A 19,477-nucleotide genomic window follows, 5' to 3' on the forward strand; every position below is an offset into this window, starting at 1 on the left:
GGTCCACAATGGGAGGAGTTGTGAACCGTAGAGATTGCTCCTGTTATCAAAGGGAACACGGTAAGCTTGTTACCGCTTTGGTTTAGGTAGTTTATTATCAACCTCCTCCTTCAACAGATGGCAAGAATTATTTGCGACTGCAGAGCAGCGCAAGGAGAGAAAAGCAACACGCCCGTCTCATCAGCCCCAGGGTCTTCTTGCCCAGGAGTGCCGTGTGCATGATGTTCCGATACCAGGTATCCGGCCTCGGAGCGATGCTTCAGGTGCGTCGGGAAGCCACACATGAGATCAAGCCACTGTGGATCATCCGGGAAGACCAAGGGGACGAGTGGCGAGAAGGTCGGATCCTTCTGCCCAGCTACGATATGGCATATCAGGTGAGCTTGGAGATTTTGGTTCAAGATTCAAGTGGGTATTTCTGCTGTGCTCTCATTTCATGCACTTCAACAGAACCCATTTCATTCATCATTAGAGAACATTGTTGAGCAGGGCCTTTTCTTCTTCATTGTGTTTTTCCATGTTGCTATAGTAACTAAATGACACTGTATTTGTTATTCAGAATTTGCCTATTTTATACATAGATTTAGGTCTTTGTTCATACGGTTGCCTTTTATGTTCCTAAAATCTCTCCTCTGCAAATATTTTCCCCCCACCCATTTTCTCTTAGATGATTATCAGGTAGTTCTGTCAGGGAACTGGAAAACTCATGAGGGATAAGCACAGATGCATCGTGCAGATAGGAAAAGGGCTGTGTAAGAGCTTGTCTATGCTGTTTTGAGGGCTGTTGTTTTTTAAAGAGGGGGGAGAGCTGTTTTGGAGGGAGGAAGGATGGAAGCAATTAGCACTTCCTCGATTTGGGGCGTAGGGTTGTGCGAAATGAGGTTCTACTGCTCAGACGCCTTATATGACAGCAGAAGCCGAGTACAAATAAATAATTTAGGAAAGAAAACTAAAACACTGTCTCTGCTTCTTATATTCAAAATCCCACACGGAAATTGAGTTCCAGAGCTGATTTGAACATTTCTTAAGAAAATCTGCTTAGGATGATTGAAATATTTGTGGCCCTTTCTATTTAAATCTGTTTCATATACCGCATTTTTCGCTCTATAAGACGCACCGGACCATAAGACGCACCCAGTTTTTGGAGAAGGAAAACAAGAAAAAATAATATGCTGAATCTCAGAAGCCAGAACAGCAAGAGGTATCACTGCGCAGTGAAAGCAGCAATCCCTCTGGCTTCTGGGATAGCTGTGCAACCTGTATTCACTCCATAAGACGCACACACATTTCCCTTTACTTTTTGGGAGGGAAAAAGTGAGTCTTATAGAGCAAAAAATACAGTACTACTTTAACAATCATGGTTCTCCCTTCCAGAGATTCCTAGAATTTATGGTTTATGAGGATGCTTTGAATCATCTGCTAGAGATCTCTAGCACCACCTTCAGAGAACTACAATTTCCAGGGTTTCCTGGGAACAGAATAGTTATAAACAGTTTAAGTCTGAACAGTGGATCTGAGCTGAGGAAACATCAGACGTATCTGGATCATCCATGGGTCAGACCTACTGTGTCCACCACGGTTGTCTGCCTGTACCACACTGCTTCACACATGTTATCCTCACCCCTTTCCCTTACTGCCTCCCGTTTACCCAGATTGTCTTTCTGTTCCTCGCACTGCTACTTGCCAGAAAATCCCGTAAAAACGCCAATTATCAGCTTGAGAATAAAGCATGGAAATTAAACCTGACAAGCGCATTTGCATACATTGCAGTGAGTTGCATAATTTAGCCGGGGCATGGAATTAATTTTGTTTCACTCTACCCCCCCACCCCCGCTTCATGCCGAGTTTGCATTTCCACATACAGTACCACAATTTGGATTTGTGCAGCATGGGTGGCACTGTGGGACGCGGGTGGCGCTGTGGTTAAACCACAGAGCCTAGGACTTGCCGATCAGAAGGTCGGCGGTCCGAATCCCCACGACGGGGCGAGCTCCCGTTGCTTGGTCCCAGCTCCTGCCAACCTAGCAGTTTGAAAGCACGTCAAAGTGCAAGTAGATAAATAGGTACCGCTCCAGCGGGAAGGTAAACGGCGTTTCCGTGCGCTGCTCTGGTTCGCCAGAAGCGGCTTAGTCATGCTGGCCACATGACCCGGAAGCTGTACGCCGGCTCCCTAGGCCAATAAAGCGAGATGAGCGCCGCAACCCCAGAGTCTGTCACAACTGGATCTAATGGTCAGGGGTCCCTTTACCTTTACCTAGCATGGAGTTCAAACAGCTCTGCTTCTTAGTAGTCAATGAGAATTGCTAAGAGATGGCCCTGGCCCCAGGCAAGACATTCTAGGTCTGATTTGGCCACTGTCTGCCCTTGAGGCTCATGCTTGTTTGCCAAAGTTCCATCCATGAAGTCCATAAGTGGGGAATGTGCAGGACCAGGTGGTCCTCAGTGCATTATTCTGGATCTCGAGGAAATGAAAGCTACAGCTGAGTAACAAAGCAGGCCATGCCAGGCTTCCCAGTAGGAGCAAGCTTCTCTTATCACTTATGTAGCCAATGCCTCCTGCCACTGCCCAAAACGAAACAGAATTCAGCCCTAGGACTACCATTGTTGCATTCCCAAGTGACTTGGTTGGGAGAGGTACCGAGACAGAAGAGGAAAGGCAAGGCAAGATGGAACCCAAAGGCAAAAATAAATCAGAATAATCTGGCGTCATCTTCTTGTTGTTTAGTCGTTTAGTTGTGTCCGACTCTTCTTGACCACATGGACCAGAGCACGCCAGGCACTCCTGTCTTCCACTGCCTCCCACAGTTTGGTCAGACTCATGTTTGTAGCTTCGAGGACACAGTCCAACCATCTTGTCCTCTGTCGTCCCCTTCTCCTTGTGCCCTCCATCTTTCCCAACATCAGGGTCTTCTCCAGGGAGTCTTCTCTTCTTATGAGGTGGCCAAAGTATTGGAGCCTCAGCTTCAGGATCTGTCCTTCCAGTGAGCACTCAGGGCTGATTTCCTTCAGAATGGATCGGTTTGATCTTCTTGCAGTCCATGGGACTCTCAAGAGTCTCCTCCAACACCATAATTCAAAAGCATCAATTCTTTGGTGATCAGCCTTCTTTATGGTCCAGCTCTCACTTTCATACATCACTACTGGGAAAACCATAGCTTTTACTATATGGACCTTTGTTGGCAAGGTGATGTCTTTTTAAGATGCTGTCTAGGTTTGTCATTGCTTTTCTCCCAAGAAGCAGGCGTCTTTTAATTTCATGACTGCGTCATCTTACCAAGCTTATATTCAAGGTTCCCGTGCATTTGGCCAGCTCTTTGGTGCAAAATCAACAAGTGGGGCTGCTTGTGTATCGGAGGAAAGATGCAACGTGGAATTTTCAGTCATTATACATTATGTCCTCTATAAGTGTTGTGAGGGTAAGAAAGGGAAAGAGATGATGACTAAGCATGTTGTAGACACCTAGTAACTGTTGAGTGTGCTTCTCAGACATTTGCAGGTCATATCCAGAAGTAACTGGGAGTGCATCTTAAGACACCTGAGCAACTAAACTGCTTTCCCCTTTTCGACTGTGGCTGTTTTGGGAGTGAAGGCAGAATAAGTTGTGGGTTTTTTGCAGAAAATATTGTATAAAGTGGCGCAACTTCCATTGTCACTTGGAAGCTGGCTAAATAAAGGCAAAAACTTCACAAACTTCAGTATATTTTACCTTATATCCTAAAAAAAAAAAAAGGATTCAACAGTTGTTTGGACTGGAAGCATAACAATCACTGTTCTGTTTGAATTCACTCCTAGATTGTGTTCGAGGGAATTATAAGCAAAGGACATTCGGGTGAGATTGCCATCGATGATGTCCGGATAGGCACTGATACCTCCTTGGAGAACTGTATGGGTAAGTCAACAAGCATCGCATCTATAGCGGTTTGATAGGAGGAAGCAAAAAAACTCATTTGTGTGCCAGAGGCTAGGCAAGTTTAAAAGGCAACCATCTGTACTGAGGCTCTTGCAATGGCATGTCTTGTTGCGCATAACCAGCATGGCTGGCGCCAAGTGATGGGCGATGGTGCATGCAACCATTAAGCCTACAGGTCATGGCACTTCTGTTGTTGGGTTATATTCTTGTGGGTGCTCTATGTCATAGATCCACTTCATACAAAGCAAAACAGCTGTTGTGTGGAGGCTATTTTGGTGACTGCTGCACATGCCAAACCATTTGTATATGTACAGATTGACCACGGATGCGCACTGTTCTCTGTTATGGCAAATGCCAGCTGGAGTGTTTGGTGGAAGTATGGAGAGATCTGCACGGCAAGCTTCTCGCTTCAAATAACAGCCACAACGCTGATGCAAATGCTTGCTTTTTTTGGTGCCAATTAAAAAAAATAATAATTACTGAGTTGCAAAATTTCTTTTAACAAAGAAATTCCAAGTGGTGTTCCTGCGGGCAGCTGGTTCACGCAAAGAAGCAGTTAGCTGTTCCTGTTCCTGTTCCTCTCCCCCAGTAAATACCATTGCAGGCCACGATAGCGATAACCCACAATTCACTCTCTCAACCAAAACTGGCAATTCTGGCTTCCGGAGTGCAAAAACAGGAGTCTGGGTTCCGACCAACATTGCCACTACCTGTGCAAAAACTGTTCATTCACACAAATGGCATATTGGGGGTAGAAACCACTTTTGGTGAGGAGATTTCATGGCTGAGCATTCCACATGAGGCTAGTGGCGGGGAAAGTTGCACATATAAGCCTTGTCTATATGTAAGGAAAGGGACGCGGGTGGCGCTGTGGGGTAAACCACAGAGCCTAGGACTTGCCGATCAGAAGGTTGGCGGTTCGAATCCCCGCGACGGGGTGAGCTCCCGTTGCTCAGTCCCTGCTCCTGCCAACCTAGCAGTTTGAAAGCACATCAAAGTGCAAGTAGATAAATAGGTACCACACCAGTGGGAAGGTAAACGGCATTTCCATGCAGTGCTCTGGTTCTCCAGAAGCGGCTAAGTCATGCTGGCCACATGACCTGGAAGCTGTACGCCGGCTCCCTCGGCCAATAAAGCGAGATGAGCGCCGCAACCCCCAGAGTCGGTCACAATTGGACCTCATGGTCAGGGGTCCCTTTACTTTATATGTAGGGGGGCTTTTGACTTCTCTTCTTATTTACATATGGTGTTCAGTCTCATGCAGTCCCCACCCCCCTGGCGATCTGATGCAGCCCATAAACAGAAAACCAGAAGTCTAACCAGGGTGGGCAGAGGTAGCAGTGGCACACCTTATCTACCCCCCCCCCCCCAATATCTCTTTGGTCCTGGTTTCAAACGCAGAAGCCCACTTTGCGTGCAAGATACATATCACTGGCTTCCATTGCATCAGTAAGTAGAAGACAGCGGTGGCATAGAATAAATGGGAATAGCTTTTCCCGTAGCAAATAGCAACTGAATAGTTAATATGTGGGAAGTACTGTAATGCAGCGGTGGGGAATAGACCACAAAGCAGCCTTCCTTGTTGGCAGTTGGTTTTTGAAGTTGCTAAGCAGACAGAACCCCTGGCCTCCATTGTGGTAAGTTTCAGGAATTTGCTTAGCTTGTCCGTTCCTTCCCGAAGGAAGTCAGGAGTGCCCAGGGAGCAGATATTGATGGTTTTGCTATCAACTCATTGAGAGAACACCGTGAGTCTCTGTGACGGCAGGCGATGGCCAGAGGAATAGGTAGGGGGACTCCAAGGAAAAACATACGAAAGGAAAAGCACTTGAGAGAGGAAAACAGCTGTCAGTTAGCATTACATGCTCAGAAAGGCTGATCAAACCACCCCCAGCCTTTAATTAATAGGAATAACCAGTGAGGACGTCTTCGAGCATTATTAATAATAACAAAACAGTTTCCTGCACTGGACTGGAATTTATCAGTCTCCGAGCTGGGACAGCAGCCAGACTGGACACTTTTATTGCAAGCATCAAGCAGTGATTTTATTTGAAATTGAATACCTCACAAATGAATTAAAATGTTGTCGCAAAAACGTTCCTTCTCCTTTGCCGTCAGCCTGCCTTGTTCGTCTGCAGTTCCTTGTGTATATGGAGATGATCAGTAGCTGTAGCTTTTTATTTAAATGTTGCTTTTGTGTTCTCTCGCTTCCCCCAAGCAGCTTAGGGTGACATGCTTGTGATTGTGCCAATTATATCCTTGCAACAGCTCTGTGGTGAATGCTAGACTGAGCAATGGGGACCAGTTCAAGGTCCACCAGGGAAGGTCAGCAATGAGGGAGGATTTTGACCTGGGTATCTCTCAGCAAAGTCTGGTGCTCTGTTCACTGCAACACACCGGCCTCAGTTAACCAATTCAACCACTTCCGACCTGGGAGGAGAGGGGGTTGCGGGCTAACCCCACGCATGTGAGGGCTGGCCTTTTGCCCCCGCGTGAACAGGGAATCCCCGGGCGTGTCTTCGACCCTGCCCGCCAATCAGCGGGCCGGGGAGGCGGGGCCTAGCCTATTTAAGGCCAGGCACGCCCAGGGACCGCCCTCTTTCCCCTTTCCAGCTGAGCGGATTTCCCATCCCACCCACCCTTTAGGCTTAGCTAGCTATGACCTTGCTATGGACTTTGGTTGGTCGCCGCAAGGGGCCTGGTAGGAATTTTTCCAATTTGGCGCACTTCTAGCCTTTTGGTTTTTTCGCCTACCTCGTAGCAAACGTCACAACTTCCGCGGTATTGGCGGTTAGGCATTGGCAGGGGTTAATTGTTATGCAAATGAATGGGGGGAAGGAAGCGCCATCACCTTCTCCCAATGAAAAGGGTAGTCCGGTAGAGGACTCCGGGGGGCGTTGCCTTGTCCGAAACATAGGGAGATAAGGGTGACACCCGTGGGATCCTAGTTGGCGTACTTCAACAGGACTCCCACGGCTTGTGGTCTCCATGCCGGGTAGTCGATAGGAGCCAATGCCTAAGGCCAATACCTTTCATTTCTGTAATCAATAAAGTTGTGGCCTTTTTATGCCCATTAACCTTAAATAATGTGTCCAGTGTCTTCATTTCACATGGGGGAGGGGACTTGCCACGCAATACCCATTGCTATGGATTTTAACATTGCAGCAGCAGTCCTTTCTCTGCTGCTTCCAGGAGTCCATGGAAGGAGGTTGGCTCCTCTTTTAAGTCTAGGAGAATTGCCACTGCTATACTTTGTACCTGTCTAATTACCATAAGCGGTGGCATTCTTCCCACTGACCTCAGAGGAATTGCTTCACACCCAAGACCTGCAGAGTGTTAGCAAGTCAATGAGCCAGACTGAAAGGCAGAGCAGTTCCTCTCCAGTGGAAGTTATAAACTGTGCAAATGGGCCCTTCCCTTCCAGCACATTTCCAAAGCGTAGCAAGATAATTCCATCACAGTAACTCAGCTTTTGCTCGTCTAGGAAAAGCGGCTGCCAGGCTAGGTTTTAGATTTTGGCTCTTTGAACTCCGCTGGCTACTGTGGATCTTTAATTTGTTAAATGCTCCATATGTTAAAATATTATGTGTCTGCATTTGACAAATAGTTTTAATCTCTCCACTGCCCCACCACAACACGATGAATAAGATCACCCCACAATTTTACAGTATTTCCAAAGGAGAAAATATGAAATGTACAAAACAAATACCCAGTGCATATATTATTAAAAAGGTAAAAGGACCCCTGATAGTTCTTGCTGTTGCTATTACTACTACTACTACTACTACTACTACTACTACATAGCTTTCGGAGAAGAAAAGGCCAAGGAGTAAGGTAAAGGTAAATGGATCCCTGACCATCAGGTCCAGTCGTGGACGACTCTGGGGTTGCGGCGCTCATCTTGCTTTATTGGCCGAGGGAGCCGGCGTACAGCTTCCGGGTCATGTGGCCAGCATGACTAAGCCGCTTCTGGCGAACTAGAGCAGCGCAAGGAAAAGCTATCTACCTTCCTGCCAGAGTGGTACCTATTTATCTACTTGCACTTTGACATGCTTTCAAACTGCTAGGTTGGCAGGAACAGGGACTAAGCAACGGGAGCTCACTCCGTCGCGGGGATTCGAACGACTGACCTTCTGATCAGCAAGTCCTAGGGTCTGTGGTTTAACCCACAGCGCCACCCGCGTCCCTGCATATATTATTAGGGGTGTCATATTTGGTAGAAAAGCAGCTACACAAACACACACATACATTTCTAATGGACAGAGGTGCTATTATTATTCCTGAAATAACTTGGTAGCATAGCATATGTTTCACAAGGTCCCAGGTTCAGTTCCTGGCATCTCCTGTTAGAAGGATCACGTAGGGAGTGCTGGGCAAGACCCTTGCTGATGCTGTCAGTCAGAGTAGACAGTACTAGGCTAGATGGACAAATAGTCTGATCTGCTATAGGACAGCTCCCAGTGTTGCTATGAACCACAGCTCTTCAAGGCTTCACCTTGGGATCTGCTTCCATAATTTCCCAAGAACTAACTATGAATGTTGTGGAGCACATGAACAATACCTTTTCTTCACCAAATAATTGCAACTAGTTGCCATATGTAATGAAAACCAAAGGTCCAAAACTCTGTTTCTTTAAGAAAACCCATCGTCTACCAGTCAAAACATAGGGTGATGATGATGATGATGATTTATTTGTACCCCGCCCATCTGACTGGTTTGCCCCAGACATTCTGGGCACCTTCCGGCATATATCGAGAGAACCAGTGTGATGTAGTGGTTAAGAGCAGTGGACTCGTAATCTGGTGAACCGGGTTCGCTTCCCCGCTCCTCCACATGCAGCTGCTGGGTGACCTTGGGCTGGTCGCACTTCTCTGAAGTCTCTCAGCCTCACTCACCTCACAGAATGTTTGTTGTGGGGGAGGAAGGGAAAGGAGATTGTTAGCCGCTTTTCATAGTAAAACAATAAACCTTAAAAAACTTTCCTATACAGGGCTGCCTTCAGATGTTTCCTAAATGTTACATAATTACTCATCTCCTTAACATCTGATGGGAGAGCATTCCACAGGGTGGGCACCACTACTGAGAAGGCCCTCCACCTGGTTCTCAATAACAATAATTTAGGTGCTTATAAGCCAGGCATAGGCAAACTTGGCCCTCCAGATGTTTTTTGAGACTACAATTCCCATCATCCCTGACCACTGGTCCTGTTAGCTAGGGATCATGGGAGTTGTAGGCCAGAAACATCGGGATGGCCAAGTTTGCCTACGCCTGTATAGGCCCTGCATTTTACTTGAATGGGATGTTTTCCCGTTTAGTTAAACCCATCTAGCAAGAACCCAAAAGGAGTTCTTCCCCAATTTAAATCCCTCCTTCCCTGATTTCTGTGAAGGGCTGGTGCTAAGCACCCATCTCCATGGGTTCCAGTCTACATGGGGGCATTCCATACCTCCATGCCCGCTTTGGACTAGGTGGTTGACCCAGGAATCATCACTTTTCTAACACACAACATGAAAACCGGGTTGGTTTGAGTGTGTTTCTGCTGCCCGAGAGAACTCACCTCGCTCAATTCAGCTCCACCTGACCGCACATAACATCAGTGCACTAATTTAGGGACTGTATTAGAGGGAAAATTAGTTGGAAAATTACTGCTTATTTTCTTTTGTACGGTTTCTGATATCTCTTACACCTTTATCTTGAATCATTTAATAAAATACCTTGAATTAGAATTCTGGAGTTGATTAAAGAGCTTTACGTATTCACAGTCTTGTCTGCGGCTGGCTGTTCTGTCTAATGCTGCTTGGTTATTAGAAGAGTTGACTCAGTTCTGTTTCTTTGCCATGCGTCTGAATCCCCCCGTGTTCAGAGTAAGGGCATGTAACATGGGTGATTTCAGCTCTCCCCATGAGTAAATAACACAAAGAGCACCTCCCAGCCTGTCTTACTTCACAAAGACGAAGCAACATACTTCTGGGGCTATTCTTTAATCTCTGGGCTTGCATTTAATCATTGGGCCATTGCTGATTTTTTTGCTTGCTTTTACATAGGTAAGCCATTTGTGGAGGGGAAAGCAAGTATACTTGTTTTTTTAAAAAAAGAAAGAAAAGAAAAAAGAAAGAGCATTCAGTTTCCAGGCAAGCTTGGCCCATATACGTGCTCACTGTTGGAAATTAAACAAGAAACAAAATGCTTTAGTGCAGTTCTACACTTTATAGAGGGACGCGGGTGGCTCTGTGGGTTAAACCACAGAGCCTAGGACTTGCCGATCAGAAGGTTGGTGGTTCGAATCCTCGCAACGGGGTGCGCTCCCGTTGCTCGGTCCCTGCTCCTGCCAACCTAGCAGTTCAAAAGCACATCAAAGTCCAAGTAGATAAATAGGTACCACTCCGGTGGGAAGGTAAACGGCGTTTCCGTGCGCTGCTCTGGTTCACCAGAAGCGGCTTAGTCATGCTGGCCACATGACCCAGAAGCTGTACACCGGCTCCCTCGGCCAATAAAGTGAGATGATCGCCGCAACCCCAGAGTTGGCCACGACTGGACCTAATGGTCAGGGGTCCCTTTACCTTTACCTTTTAACACTTTATAGACCAAATACAGTAAACCACAGACATGTGTTCTTAGATATCTCTGTACCCTTGCCTGGAAAATTAATTGTGTTAGGATTCCACTGAACACACAATGGCTATTTCATGATCTAGGCAGGTCATCCATCCCATAGAAAGAAACTGAGGTTGCACTGGCATACGAGTTGCAAATTTTGTCTGCTGTGTAAAATGCGAACCTGTCTGAGGATCAAACGAGATGCGGCGGGAAATCTGTGAAGTGCAGCTTTTTTTAAAATGCAAAAGCAGCCAGAGAGGTTTCAGATTGGGGTTGCAGCAGCTGAGGAGCAATAATTTAATCCTCTCCCTCACGTTGTCTTCCTGATTTAATCCTGCACCCACCTCCCTGTAGCTCCTGTTTGCCCCACAGGGATGCTTGTCTCCAAAGTAGGGTTTTGAGAGCAGCTTCTTGGGGGGGGGGGGGACTGAGCTCAAGTGTTTGACTGCGAAGCTGGTTCTTCTGATGAATCATTCAGGATATGAAATAATACCATAGGCAGAACTGTTCTGCGCATCTCCCCCCACTCTCAGGACTACAAAAAAAGAAGCAACTGGAGTGGCACGCGACTGCTTCAAAATTGTCACCCAGAGAAGTAATCAAATTCCTTTTCAACTTGAGAAAAGGATCTAATAACTCACATTATTATTATTATTATTATGTTCTTTTGACAAACCTGTCACTTGCATTCTGCGGAAGGGTGACTGTTTCAGAGCACTCCGTTGAAACTGCACTGGAGCCAAGAGACTGCGTTCCCAGGCAGAATGCAGAAGGAAAATAATCACGGAATCGCAGAGCGCTGCTTTTCTGAGTGTTGCTTCTCTGGCCTGTTCCTTTCTAGCAGCTTGTTACTGCATCATCATCATCATCATCATCATAATTTATTTGTACCCCGCCCATCTGGCTGGGTCTCCCCAGCCACTCTGGGCGGCTTCCAACAAAGATTAAAAATACATTAAAATGTCACACATTAAAAGCTTCCCTGAATAGGGCTGCCTTCAGATGTCTTCTAAGTGTCAGGTAGTTGTTTATCTCTTTGACATCTGATGGGAGGGCGTTCCACAGGGCGGGCGCCACTACCAAGAAGGCCCTCTGCCTGGTTCCCTGTAGCTTTGCTTCTCGCAGTGAGGGAACCGCCAGAAGGCCCTCAGTGCTGGACCTCAGTGTCCGGGCAGAACGATGGGGGTGGAGACGCTCCTTCAGGTCTACTGGGCCTTTGAGGCCATTTAGGGCTTTCAAAGTCAGCACCAACACATTGAATTGTGCTCGGAAACGTACTGGGAGCCAATGTCGGTCTTTCAAGACCGGTGTTATGTGGTCTCAGCAGCCGCCCCCAGTCACTATTCTAGCTGCCGCATTCTGGATTAGTTGTAGTTTCCGCATCACCTTCAAAGGTAGCCCCACATAGAGCGCATGGCAGTAGTCCAAGCAGGAGATAAAATAAGAAACACAAAAAATTATCTGTCTCTGTTTCAGTGGGCACCTGGCTTGTGCCAGGGCTTTGGGAGCCTAGCGGGGAGGCAGAAAAGGTAGCCCAAGGAGAGGTGTCAGTCCCAGCCACATGGCCAGTGGTCAGAGATGGTGGAATTAGTAGTTCATCAACACCTGGATACCCACAGCTTCCCCATCACTAGTTTAGGTGGAGGAAACTTAAGTCCCTTTACCCATTTGCAAAACTGCATAGCTTTTTATTTCGGTAAGCAAATTGCAGTAAAGTGTTGACTCTGGCCAGGAGACCTGAAGAGGCCTTGACTAGGTTTCCTCTTTCTGGGATGCCAGAGATGTTCGGATCATGTGGTTCCTTTTGAACAGCCTTGTAAAGTGGTACTGCAGCAAATGGTTGCCAACATCTTTCTGGCCTTTAAGAGTTGTAGGCTGCCTGCAAAATTCAGCAGGGAAAGCTTTTGCTGCCATTGCTGCCCTGGGCTAAGGAACAGCTTTATCACATTAATTTCTGCTTGGAACAAAGCTTTTAAAAGCAAAGAAGACCCGACTGGGGAGGGGAGGAATCACCCACCATAATCCTTGTAATATAATATCAGAGGTAAATGCCTGAGGCAGTTTAAGAGTGAGTCAGAATGTCTACGAAAAAATATAAACCCATTTTAAGGATGATGATTATTATTATTTATCATTTCTACTCCGCTTCTCTGGCCCGTTTCTTTCTAGCAGCTTGTTACTGATTATAATAATAATAATAATAATAATAATAATAATAATAATAATAATAATATATTATTTGTACCCCGCCCATCTGGCTGGGTTTCCCCAGCCACTCTGTGTGGCCTTCCACAGAACATGAAAAACAGAATAAAACTTCAAACATTAAAAACTTCCCTAAACAGGGCTGCCTTCAGATCTTTTCTAAAAGTCAGATGGTTGTTTATTTCCTTGACATCAGATGGGAGGGCGTTCCACAGGGAGGGTGCCACCACCGAGAAGGCCCTCTGCCTGTTTCCCTGTAACCTCACTTCTTGCAGTGAGGGAACTGCTAGAAGGTCCTCGGAGCTGGACCTCAGTGTCTGGGCTGAACAATGGGACGCTTCCTCAGGTATACTGGTGCTTGATATCATCCCATTTGGAAGACTGTTCCTTTGAGCTCAGTTCCACTGGTCTAATGTATCCCAAACCAGCCGATCTTGTGGTCAGATAGCATGGTATGCTATTCACACTTTTGAAAAAAGCACGTTTAAACTGGCCAGCTTAATCTGGGGAGGGGGAAAAAGCAGCTGCGGAATCATGTTCTGGAACATACTTCTGATCTGGATTGGGCTCCTGAGCCAATTTCCTGCTGAAAAACGCTGCTCCTTTTTTGTCCCGAGGCCTGTTATTTGCAGCCAACAGCATCTGCAGGATCAAAGCAGTGTGGAGGTAGAAGAGGGTTTTCGGCAGCGGACGTACATTGCAGACCAGAGCTGTGTACCTGATTTTTTCTCTAAAATGAAATTGGCCAGCAAGCATACTTTCTTAAAAGCATGAGTAACATAGCAATGTTGCTTGGCGCTTAGTCAGACGCTGGGATGAACACTCTCCTATTTGACTATGAAACATGTAGCGTCAGGCACCACAGACTATGTGAAATTCAGGGCAAGAGGAGGGGAGAATTCATGCAACCTTCGGGCTCATGCATCTGCGGAAGCTGCTAATATTATACATAAAAATCTCTTTCCAAACATCTCTCAGCTTGACTCCAGAAGGGGATATGTGTTCTCTGTTGTACGTAGGGAATGAATGCTTGGACACTTTGATCTCGTGATGTCTCTAGAACAGGGGTCAGCAACCTTTTTTCAGCTGTGGGCCGGTCCACCGTCCCTCAGACCTTGTGGGGGGCCAGACTATATTTTGGGAAAAAATAATAATGAACGAATTCCTATGCCCCACAAATAACCCAGAGATACATTTTCAATAAAAGCACACCTTCTACTCATGTAAAAACACCAGGCAGGCCCCACAAATAACCCAGAGATGCATTTTAAATCAAAGGACACATTCTACTCATGTAAAAACACGCTGATTCCCAGACCATCTGCGGGCCGGATTTAGAAGGTGATTGGGCCGCATCCAGCCCCCGGGCCTTAGGTTGCCTACCCCTGCTCTAGAAGGAATGTTGAGTCAGGCTATATTCCCAAAGACACTTATTATTAGGGGGTAAGGCCCATTTCACCCAGTGTGACCTGCTTCCAAGTAAACACACATAGGATTGCTTTGTTAGAGATATGACTTCCAGCAGAGTTCTTAAGTTCAGGGGGGGGGGGATAATCATTTAAAACGGCAATTTGGGGGAAGCTGCACAAAGAGGCTCTTGTAGGTCTGAGCTTTCTGCATTGTTGCCAGGATCACATGCCGCTAAGGCCGTTTTGGGGAATCTCTCATCTGTTGTCTTGGAGATCAGACTAAAGTTCAACTCTCCTGTTTCTTTACAGAACCCATCGCAGCTTTCCCTGGAGAACACACATTTGAAATTTCAGGTAAAACTGCATTTCTTTTAGCAGTTTCTTTCTTGCTGCATGGTTTTTTTTATTTTAGTTTTAAAAAATTAATGTGTGTGTGTGTGCGCGCAAAAGAAAGAAACAGAAAAACTAACACAAGACCTGCTGCTATGCAAGATGTTTACATTTGCATCATCCCTTAACACCAGCAGGTGGCGCTAGACTAGATACGGTCTGCAGACAAGGGGGCTAAAAGTAGCTTGGCTGTTATTTGCCCCATAAAACACAGAACAGTTTTTCTCCCGCTTTTATTGAATCCGTCTAAGTTGTCCGAAAGCTCGCGGAAGGTTTTCCCAACCGAAAACCTGTTCCAAGTTTTCACGTCAGTTGTAGGTGCCCCCAAATGAAATGCAAATAGGTGTACTTAATTGATGCATAAGTTGTGCTGCTCTTTAGTGCAAACTCTTCATTTTGGCTCCCAGGGGGAACTGGAAGAAATTCAGGTGCCCTTTCTTTCACCTGGGTCAATATCCTTTGCAGCTCAGTATGTGAAACTTGATGCACATTTTTTAGTTTTGTTTTTCAAAAAAGTGCGCCTCTTAAGCCTTTAGCTGCAGTGTGACAGGCTGAAGTTCCACAGGTGCATTTTTTCTCCACTGTATCTACTTCCAGATACAGTATTTCTGCTTGTCACCCGGATGTTAATGGCAAAGGCACCCTGTGAGAGGTGTCAGTGTTTGCGGACTGCACAGTCTCAGAGCTCTCCTGCGCTGGAGTTGCCTTTATCTCCATCTGACACAGACTAGAGAGGTGAAATAATAATAATAATAATAATAATAATAATAATAATAATAATAATAATAATTTAATTTATATCCCGCCCTCCCCAGCCGAAGCCGGGCTCAGGGCGGCTAACAACAATAAAATAATACAACATTCTAAAATCATTTCATTATAAAATTAATTCAAATCAAATTGATGGCAACCATTGGGATAGAGTTCTGTGAAGATTGCCAAAGGAGGGGGTCAGACTGTGCCTCAGCCAAAGGCCTGGTGGAACAGCTCTGTCTTGCAGGCCCTGCGGAAAGATGTCAAGTCCCGCAGGGCCCTAGTCTCTTGTGACAGAGCGTTCCACCAGATCAGGGCCAAGACCAAAAAAGCCCTGGCTCTGGTTGAAGCCAGCCTAACCTCCCTGTGGCCTGGGACCTCCAAGATGTAAGTTCCTCTGTGGGACATACCAGGAGAGGCGGTCCCGTAGGTACGAGGGTCCTAGGCCGTATAGGGCTTTAAAGGTTAAAACCAGCGCCTTAAACCTGATCCTGTACTCCACTGGGAGCCAGTGCAGCTGGTAAAGCACCGGGTGAATGTGATCTCGCAGCGAGGACCCCGTAAGGAGTCTCGCTGCAGCATTCTGCACCCACTGGAGTTTCTGGGTCAGTCTCAAGGGCAGCTCCCCACTTCTTGTCTGCCTAGATCAGAGGTGTTACAACAGATCCCTGGATCTTTCAGGTGTGCCCCCTGCAGCCTGGTCAAAAGCCTTTCACAAACCAACTTTAGAAGGACACCTGAAAGCTTTAGATCGTGGTCTTAACGCATCAGCTTCGCCCGGATGTAATAAAATGGAGGCCAAGTGGTAACAGGGATAAATGTGGCTACAGATAAACTCCCTGTGCCTCTGCAGCGCCTAGGGAAGAGCAGTGAAGCTTTAAGATGTGGGGCTGGGGAAATGAACGGCAGCCGCAGGGAGGCTTAACCCCCAAATCAGTGGCGAATTAGAAGTGCAATGAGGTGGGAATGATTAATATTTAGCACAGAGAGGTTTTGCATTCCAGCCAAAAAGTGGCAAGGCAGGGGCTGCGGTGGGGGTTTTAGGGACCGCAGCAGCAGGGTGGGGAGCGGACTGGATCACAGGAGCAGCTGTCACCCTGAGTTTGAAGGCTGACATTTAGTAAGAGAGAAGCAGGGTGAAATTGTGCATTTAATAGCTTAATTCTGGCCTGGAGAAAAGAAAATGGGATGCCTGGAGTTGATAAAACCTTCAGAGGGAAACAGAAGGAGAGAGGGATTCGGAGAGACTGCCCTCTTCATTAAACTTGTTTCTGAGTCAGTGGAGATGCTGTGGTGTGGGGAAAGGAGCATGGCGGCTCCAGAGATTTTTCATTTCGTTTCATTGTGTAACGCTCTTTTCACCTGTGGGATGGTGAAAACCCCGGCGCGGCAAAGAGGCAGGGAGCATCCGCCTCCAAGAGCTTTCTGCTTCTATTAAATCATTTCCTTTTTATTTATCATTGGATAGACTGCTCTTCCTGGAGCAATCTCTCAGGCCGTTGCTGACGCGTCACCAAAGCGGCTGGCTTTGACTCCAGAAGAGATGCCTTCTCAGTGGGTGGGAGAAGGTGGTTTCTCTTTGAAAAGTAGTTTGTAAAGTCGTCCGGCATTGAACACGGAGAGGCAGCGCATCTGTTGTGGCCAAGGGTGAAAGGTGCACAGACATCCATAAACCTCTGCTTTGATCTGGAAGTTAATGCTTCCAAGTTCCTTAGCAACCTAATTATGATTATTTTTATACTTAGATTTTGCTGGCTCATTTATTATTTTCCTAACAGGAAGCAGACCCAATAGTTCAACCCCAAGTTTTGGCCATTGTTGACATGATGCTGACACTCTTGTGCTCTGGCCCTGCTTTTGGGATTCCCATGGGCTTCGGGTTGGTCACGGTGAGAACAGAATGCTGATCCAACAGGCTCGTCTTCTGTTCTTAAAATTACAAAGAAGTTGCATGGGCGTTGCAAGCAAATCTGTAGCGTTAACAGGAATTCCCTTAAGCCTTCATTCATGAATGGCAGATAGTTAAACTTGGCTTCCATATAGTAACTGGAGTCGTCATCTGCATAATTTGTTGTTGTTGTTTAGTCGTGTCCAACTCTTCGTGACCCCCTGGACCAGAGCACGCCAGGCACTCCTGTCTTCCACTGCCTCCCACAGTTTGGTCAAAGTCATGCTGGTAGCTTCGAGAACACTGTCCAACCATCTCGTCCTCTGTCGTCCCCTTCTCCTTGTGCCCTCCATCTTTCCCAACATCAGGGTCTTTTCCAGGGAGTCTTCTCTTCTCATGAGGTGGCCAAAGTATTGGAGCCTCAGCTTCAGGATCTGTCCTTCCAGTGAGCACTCAGGGCTGATTTCCTTCAGAATGGAGAGGTTTGATCTTCTTGCAGTCCATGGGACTCTCAAGAGTCTCCTCCAGCACCAGAATTCAAAAGCATCAATTCTTCGGCAATCAGCCTTCTTTATGGTCCAGCTCTCACTTCCATACCTCACTACTGGGAAAACCATAGCTTTAACTATACGGACCTTTGTTGGCAAGGTGATCATCTGCATAATATGATTGGCCAAATCCCGCTGTATTTGTCAACCATCTATGATCTCAGGTCTTTCTATGCTTGCTGTACTTGTGCTAGGCTAGGAATCTCTTTCTGTCCTTCCACTGCCTTTGCGTTAGCATATTACTATTATTATTATTTCAATTTATATACTGCCCTTTATCAGTCGGAGTGGGAGGAGGCAGAGATGGACCAGAGAGTGAATTGCAGCCCTGCTACATACGAATGGCAGCTCAGCTTTTAAAAGTCAAATATTTTATTTGTAAGGGTTCTGGCATTTTGTTTGGTTTTAATGCGAGAAGTCAGAGCGGAGGTTCCCTGGTACAGCAGTCAGGCCGTGAACACACCAGTGAATCCATCTTCATTCAAAGTATGCTCAGGATGAAGCAAAGCATGCTGGGCTCTCAGCAGAGCACCTCTTTGAGGGCAGTGCTTGCTCCAGTCCTGGGCATATTTGTTCAGAGTTATTAATAAACCATAGGATATTACTTCAGGCATGCTCCCTTCTCACTCCAGTTGGAGGAGACCGAAATGGCGGTCTGAGGTCCAATCCTGTCACATTTTCAAAAGACAGGAGGGCGGCCGGGCTGCACATCCCCACGGCGTGTTCTGATACAGAATTTGGGATCCGCATTTTAATCTGTGATTGCAGAAACACCCAGCTATGACTCTGGCCTAGCTCTTGCTGGTTGACTCGTGTCTCAGCTGTATCCTTTCAAGTGAAGTTTCACAAGCAGAAATGTTCTTCTGTGGGAGGGTGGGAATCCTTCTACATGATGCGGGTGGCGCTGTGGGTTAAACCACAGAGCCTAGGACTTCCTGTCGGTGGTTCGAATCCCCGCAACAGGGTGAGCTCCCGTTGCTCGGTCCCTGCTCCTGCCAACCTAGCAGTTCGAAAGCATGTCAAAGTGCAAGTAGATAAATAGGTACCACTCCGGCGGGAAGGTAAACAGCATTTCTGTGCGCTGCTCTGGTTCGCCAGAAGTGGCTTAGTCATGCTGGCCAGATGACCCGGAAGCTGTACACCGGCTCCCTCGGCCAATAAAGCGAGATGAGCGCCGCAGCCCCAGAGTCGGTCACGACTGGACCTAATGGGCCTAGGACTTGCCGATCAGAAGGTCGGCGGTTCGAGTCCCCCCCATGGGGTGAGCTCCCGTTGCTCAGTCCCTGCTCCTGCCAACCTAGAAGTTTGAAAGCACGTCAAAGTGCAAGTAGATAAATAGGTACTGCTCTGGTGGGAAGGCAAACGGTGTTTCTGTGCGCTGCTCTGGTTCGCCAGAAGTGGCTTAGTCATGTTGGCCACATGACCCGGAAGCTGTACGCCAGCTCCCTCGGCCAATAAAGCGAGATGAGCGCCGCAGCCCCAGAGTCGGTCACGACTGGACCTAATGGTCAGGGGTCCCTTTACCTTTACTTTAGATGCCTAGTAGACGTGTTCTAATCCAGCCTTCTCCTTGATGTGCTAGTTTCCTATGTGCAGAGATTCTTTTCATATGGGGGAATAGTCAGTCATGCAGCCTGAGGGCTCATCCGGACATCGGCTTGTCCTGCGGCTTTCCCCTGGGAAAACCCAATCTTTACTGCTGATTTGGAGCAAACATCAATTGGGTTTTTGGTGGGTTGATATTTGCTCTGATTTGGTGCTTGAAGAGTGGGGTTTCCTG

General features: G+C 46.9%; 1 protein-coding gene across 3 annotated transcripts in view; it reads left to right on the forward strand.

The window, feature by feature from the left end:
* Positions 1–19,477, forward strand: part of NRP2 (neuropilin 2) — a 252,609-nt gene that overhangs the window by 181,138 nt on the left and 51,994 nt on the right. For all 3 annotated transcript variants that reach the window (XM_081913721.1, XM_081913722.1, XM_081913720.1), the window contains exons 13-15: positions 118–377; positions 3,793–3,889; positions 14,428–14,472. In XM_081913721.1, the coding sequence (XP_081769847.1) occupies positions 118–377; positions 3,793–3,889; positions 14,428–14,472 (402 nt within the window). The remainder of the gene's footprint in view (positions 1–117; positions 378–3,792; positions 3,890–14,427; positions 14,473–19,477) is intronic.

Source organism: Podarcis melisellensis (genome assembly GCF_964234715.1).
Source record: "Podarcis melisellensis genome assembly, chromosome: 1".
NCBI lineage: Eukaryota > Metazoa > Chordata > Lepidosauria > Squamata > Lacertidae > Podarcis > Podarcis melisellensis.